The following is a 6,580-nucleotide window of genomic DNA, read 5'->3' on the forward strand; positions in this document are numbered from 1 at the left end:
TATAATCTAATGTCGATATATCAGCTATAGTATTATGTTTCTAATGAGGTTTGAATGTGTTCTGCATATTGCATTCGTGTAATTCATAATACCAAATATATTTCTTTTAAAGAACTGATGATTCAGATCATTAAAAATTTGATCTGTTTGAGAACATATCATAACCATATTTTTGGAAGTAAAAGAAGAAAATTTTGTCAAGATATAGCTTTGGAAAGAACTTTGATGAATCACAAAATTGTAAAAAATATACAAGTATGAGAGAGATTACATTTAGAATGTCAAGAATTAATCAACAGCTACAAACTGTGAGTTGTTGAGTATGTTCTAAATCAAGAGTAGAACATGTGGATTGGCAAGAGATGAAAATGGAGCTAAGCAATGCCCTCTCCACTTCTTCTGATACTCCTCTTCTTAGCATTGAGAGCACATACTCCATTGATACTGCATCACAGGGCAATGTGATCGGACCATCACTTGGCAACCCAAATTCTTCTTCTGATATCTTCAAGAGCTCTTTGAAGATATTATTGTTGAGATATGCCAAAGGAACCATGAACCGCTTCCCCTCTGATGTGTAAACAACAAAGTGGCCCTTCTCAGCAACAGATGATGTACTGCATTCATTGAAATCAGAATGTTTATCGGCCCTTGGTGAGGAGATCATTCTCTTCAAGGATGCAACCTTCTGCAACTTCCTTGCCATCTCAGAGATGTCAATGAGAATCAAAGCTTGGTGTGCTTGAAAGTTGTGCTTTTCTTGGTGGAAAGAGCAATGGCAACCTATGATTTTATAGATGAGAAAGATTAATACTTCCTCCATTGATGGTAGGAGCAAGGTCATGTTCTGCATATGAAGATTAGAGAACAAGGAAAATCACATTTTGGATTCAGTGTTGCAATTGGCACATGAAGGGTGGCCCAGATCTTCTTGACACTCTAATGACATGTTCTGTGTATATGGATTCGACAACAAGGAGAGTGACATGTTTTGATTTTTGATAGTGCAATCGCTTAATGATTCATGAAGAATGGATCATATGAGTGTTTGAATGGTTAGCATTGCATATATCATCCTTATCTTCTTGTGATTATTCAGATGGACCCAACATGTCATTGGACTGTCAAAAAGATAAAATGGAAATGAAATACTAATCACGCACATATCTGCTCCACCATTCATGAGGCCATTGCACCAACAAAACCAAACATGTAACTTTCCATGTTCTCTCCTCAAGACCAATCGTGACATAACTTTGTTCCCAGTCATCAACAGAAGAAGCAAAATCTCTTCTCATCTTTTAAATATATAGCAATCCATTCTTTTATAGCCTAACACATCCACAAGCATATCACATACACCAAGATTTCAATCTTTGCGCCATCGAAAATCTCAAGGCAGTTGAAGAATGTGATTGCACTTGGGAATGTTCTGATTTCAATGCAAGCAGTACATTATGTGTTGCAGTTACACATCTTTTAATGTGGTGTCCATGGAGTATGTGTTAATGTTGCTTAGAAGAGCAGTATCTAAGGAAATGGAAAGAGCATTGCCTAGCTCCATTTCCATCTCTTGCCAGTCATCATGTTATGTTCTAGCTGTAGAATCAACAAAGAGAAGAAGCAATTTGTAGCTTTTGAAATGTATAATATTCTTTTGTAATCTCCCAGACTTTCATTTGTATATTGTAGACAAATTTTGGCCTCTGAAAATATCAATGCAACACTTAATGGATGGAAATCTATTTGCAGTACGGAAATGGAAATACATTTGCCATGACATTCATCAGGTTTATCTTTTACTGTTACTAAAACAGGGCACAAAATGTATCATGCACATACCATGGTCTTGAGACTTGGTCCTACAAAGGGGAAACATAACTGGATTGAATCAGGCATGATGTACTTTCCAAATCCTACATATCACATGATATTTTTATTGCCTTTTAATGAGCAAAAGAAACTCATGCAATGAGATAGATATTATCTGGCAAAATTAAATTGCCAAGATTATGTTTGAATAAAGTTCATGAAGCAAGCTGGCCAGTATATGATGAAAAATATATATATATATATATATCCACCTTTTTCAAACAAATAAATAAGTAAAAAGAGAGGATGAAATATATATTGATAACCTTCCATTAGATGAATGATAGCAAACTTTCTTCAACCCAATTCTCCTCTACTGATTTTGAAGGAGTTAATTATTAGTTGAGGATCAATTCTGCATGATAACATTAAAATGTCAAGTGAATTTCAAGTTTAATTATTAAAGTAACTTTCTGGTTTGAAGCATTAATGAAAAAAAGAACAGTTGACACAAATTTTCCATGTTTATAACTTTAGTCTTCATCAACATAAATCTATGCATAAGAAGATTCTCACAAACTGGTAGGTAAGCTTGATAGATGAACACTATGATTCAGACCTCATTGTAACAGGACAGACTGATGTCCTAGACAGTATTTCAGCAGATTAATAACCTCGACCCGGCATGTCCTTGTTGTGTTAAGAAGATCAGATGGAAATGCGATACTAACAACAGGCACAAATGGTCCACTCTTCATGTGCCAATTGCGATACCAAATCCGGAAAACGTACACATATCATGGCCTTGCTCCTACATTAATTTGAGGAAGCTATACTCTTTCTCATCTATATAAGCATATTGTTGCCATTGCTCTTGCAGCCAAGACCACCACGACTTTCATACACTCCGAGCTTTGATTCTCATAGACATCAGTGAGAGATGGCAAGAAAGTTGTTGAAGGTTCCATCCCTTAAGAGAATGATCTCTTCACCAAGAGCCGATAAACTCTCTGATTTCAATGAATGCAGTACGTCATCTGTAGCAGAGAAGGGCCATTTCTTTATTTATACATCGGAGGGGAAGCGATTCATGGTTCCCTTGGCATATCTCGAGAATAATATCTTCAAGGAGCTCCTGAAGATATCGGAAGAAGAGTTTGGGTTGCCGGGAGATGGCCCAATCACATTGCCATGCGATGCAGCATCAATGGAGTATGTACTCTCCATGCTAAGAAGAGGAGTGTCTCAAGAAGTAGAGAGGGCCTTGCTTAGCTCCATTTTCATCTCTTGCAAATCCACATGTTCTACACTTGCTGTAGAACATACTCAACAATTTGCAGTTTGTAGCTGTTGATCAAGTCTTGACATTCTTATTGTAATTTCACAAATTTTGACTTGTATAATCAATACAATTTTACAATTCATCAAATTTCCTGAGTTCCACATACTGAGTTATATTTTGCCAAATCTGATGGTATTAAGATTTAAGATAAACTGGTATCCAGTAAAAACACATGATGAAATGATATGGAACTATTTTCTGTTCAAAAAATTAAAATAAAAGAAATTATTAAATGCGCATTATCATCTTCCACAAGTAATTCAATGAATAATGTGCTTACTTTTTTTGACTAAAAATAATTGTGAACTAATCAATCTCATCATGTTTGTTGTTGTTAGTTAAATAGCATGTTCTACTTGCAACATCATCAATTATTAACAGAAATAATTACAAGGAACCAAGTTTGATCAAGTTACAAATATTTATATACCCATCTTCACATGACATAAAGACAAACACTGAAAGCTGGAATACACATAAAAAGCCTACAAATAACATGTTGCTTTAATTGCCTTTCCTCACCGAAGTAAAGGACAAGATTTCAACTTCGCACACACAAGAAAGTCTATAAACAAGTATAGCAGATACTTAGGGTATAACATAATTCATGGTAGTAATATTATATCATTTAATTACATGATACATTCTCCAGGAAACAAATTAAAATGAAGCATATTGTGGAAAGGACATTGCTCAACAACATTTTAGTTCATCAGCAATCCTCTTGTTCCTCCATTACAATCTCAAATGACCGACAAGTAACTGTGAAGCTTTTGATTTCAGAATTAACATTTTCATAAAAAATTACATTAGACTGATATAAAAGACGGCCGGAATGCAGAACAGAATTCAGATTGTAATCCCAAAGATATATATCCCCCCAAATTTTGACAGGAAACAAATTGATAAATGCAAATAATTATTTGAAGAAAATTCACCCCTTGTCCGATTCATGGCATTGCAACAGATGAGTCAAAACCATATAGAATTCATACTCAGTGGGCTTGATGGGCATTCATATTACTTAACTTTTCCCATCAGTAACACCAAACTTCATGCTCTTCAATTCCAAATATCAAAACAGGGATAGTTCTCTTTACCCTATCCATTTTCAATTGTTTGAAATGATATTTGTGGTTTAAGAATGAGTGCGTAGACAGACTAACATGAACACCAATACTAAACATGGCTGGTCCACATAGACATATAGCTCAAAGAGTACTCAATACTTAAAGATTGCAATGAAGTGTTGTTGTTTCATAGCGTGTGGGGTTGAGCTTGGTTGGATGATTATGGCCTGTCTTAACTCTTCTAAGCCTGTCAATCTCCACCAGCTCATCTCCATTTTCTGATGCTCATCTTTCCTGGTTTTTAAGGAAATTAATCCAATTCATATTTTTTAAGTATACATGAACAACATCACTCACACTGAACAACCTTTCCATGCAAGATTAACTACCTTTTTATCTAAGCAATTCGTATGCAAAAAATTAACAGAAATCACATCATCCCACACGTATATTGTTCACCACATCTTTACTAGTTTGTTCTCAGCATCTATTTAGAATCAATTCAGGAGTAAGTGCTCAATATTCATGATCAATTTCAATCTTCCATAGTTTGTTTATTAGTTTCATATGGTCTGAAAGAGAGAACTTCTTTATAAGTTATTTAGAGAATTTAATTAGAATCAAAGAATTCCATGACAATATACAAGTGAATGTTTGGCATATTACAAGTACTCAAAAACTACAAACTGCGAATTGTTGATAATGCTCAATGGAGAATGTAGCGCATGTTGATTGGCAAGAGATGAAAATGGAGCTAAGTAAGGCCCTCTCCACTTCTTGCGAAACTCCTCTTCTTAGCATGGAGAGCACATACTCCATTGATTTCGCATCACAGGGCAATGTGATGGGGCCATCACCTGGCAACCCGAATTCCTCTTCTGATATCTTCAAGAGCTCCTTGAAGATATTATTGTCAAGATATGCCAAGGGAATCATGAATCGCTTCCCCTCTGAGGTGTAAACAAAGAAATGGCCCTTCTCAGCAACAGATGATGTACTGCATTCATTGAAATCAGAGAGTTTATTGGCTCTTGGTGAAGAGATCATTCTCTTAAGGGATGGAACCTTCAGCAACTTCCTGGCCATCTCTCACTGATGTTTATGAGAATCAAAGCTCGATATGTGTGAAAGTTGAAGTGTCTTGGTCATAAGAGCAATGGCATGCAAATGCTTATATAGATGAGAAAGAGTATAGTTTCCTCATATTAATGGTAGGAGCAAGGCCATGTTCTCTGAACATACATTCAAAGACATGAGCAAGGCCATGTTTTTAGATTCAATGCTGCAATTTCCACTTGGAGAGTGGGCCAAATGTGCTTGCGGTTAGCATTGCATTTCTTCATGCTCTTCTTGACACTCCAATGAAGTGTCAGTTTTGCATTATCAACCCATCTCACTGCATCCAAAGTAAATTGTGAGATAATGACAAGACCGATGTAAGCAAAACTATTTAGTGATGCCCCTGCGGTGGTCAGTATTTCAGCAGATTAATAATCTTGACCCAACATGACATTAGCTTGTCAAGAATATCATGAGGACGTGCAATTCTAACAACAAGCACATCTGGTCCACTCTTCATGTGCCAGTTTTAATGCTGAAATCCAATAATGTTATTTTCCTTGTTCTCTCATCTGTATTCACAGAACATGACCTTGCCTCTACCATCAATGGAGGAATCTATAATCTTTCTCATCTATATAAGCATATGGTTCCATTGCTCTTTTTGCCAAGACAACCACAGCTTGCAAACGGACCAAACTTTGATTCTCATTGACATTTCTGAGATGGCAAGGAAGTTGCAGAAGGATGCATCCTTGAAGAGAATGATCTCCTCACCAAGAGCCGATAAACGTTCTGATTTCACTGAATGCAGTACATCATCTATTGCAGAGAAGGGCCATTTCTTTGTTTATACATCTGAGGGAAGCGATACATGGTTCCCTTCGCATATCTCACCAATAATATCTTCAAGGAGATTATACTAAACTTCGCTTCCTGTTTGGTAATTCTACATGTAACATCTCTGGCAATTTGGGCTCCATTGACTTTTCCGGCTCTAACTTTTGGGTCTGGTTTCCGAAAGTCCATAATGCTAAAATTGCCACTAATGTTTATCAGGTTTTGAATCGTAGTTTGGATAGCAACAACTCTTGGACCGGCTGGAATAATCTTTGGGCCATTAAATCTGCTCCTAGAGTTAAATATTTTCTTTGGTTGTTATTTAAAGGTCGTCTCTCTACTTTCGAGCATTTATATTCTATCAATCTGGGTCCTAGAAATTTATGTTCTCTTTGTGGTGTTGATTATGAGAGTTCCGAGCATCTTTTCTTTAATTGCATCAAAACTCAAATCATTT

General features: G+C 36.1%; 3 protein-coding genes across 3 annotated transcripts; 1 reads left to right on the forward strand and 2 right to left on the reverse strand.

Moving 5' to 3' along the window:
• Positions 1 to 204: 204 nt before the first annotated feature.
• Positions 205 to 765, reverse strand: LOC120275575 (auxin-responsive protein SAUR68-like). Its single transcript, XM_039282231.1, has one exon. The coding sequence runs from the start codon at positions 704 to 706 to the stop codon at positions 293 to 295; it is 414 nt and encodes a 137-aa protein (XP_039138165.1). The 5' UTR covers positions 707 to 765; the 3' UTR covers positions 205 to 292.
• A 1,987-nt stretch (positions 766 to 2,752) lies between these two features.
• Positions 2,753 to 3,166, forward strand: LOC120262942 (auxin-responsive protein SAUR36-like). The gene has a single exon (XM_039270864.1). It carries the CDS (start codon positions 2,753 to 2,755, stop codon positions 3,164 to 3,166), a length of 414 nt encoding a protein of 137 aa, XP_039126798.1.
• Positions 3,167 to 4,857: 1,691 nt separating this feature from the next.
• On the reverse strand, positions 4,858 to 5,393 carry LOC120264672 (auxin-responsive protein SAUR68-like). The gene has a single exon (XM_039272498.1). The coding sequence runs from the start codon at positions 5,308 to 5,310 to the stop codon at positions 4,897 to 4,899; it is 414 nt and encodes a 137-aa protein (XP_039128432.1). The 5' UTR covers positions 5,311 to 5,393; the 3' UTR covers positions 4,858 to 4,896.
• Positions 5,394 to 6,580: the final 1,187 nt, after the last annotated feature.

Source organism: Dioscorea cayenensis, chromosome 1 (assembly GCF_009730915.1).
Source record: "Dioscorea cayenensis subsp. rotundata cultivar TDr96_F1 chromosome 1, TDr96_F1_v2_PseudoChromosome.rev07_lg8_w22 25.fasta, whole genome shotgun sequence".
In the NCBI taxonomy this organism is placed as follows: domain Eukaryota; kingdom Viridiplantae; phylum Streptophyta; class Magnoliopsida; order Dioscoreales; family Dioscoreaceae; genus Dioscorea; species Dioscorea cayenensis.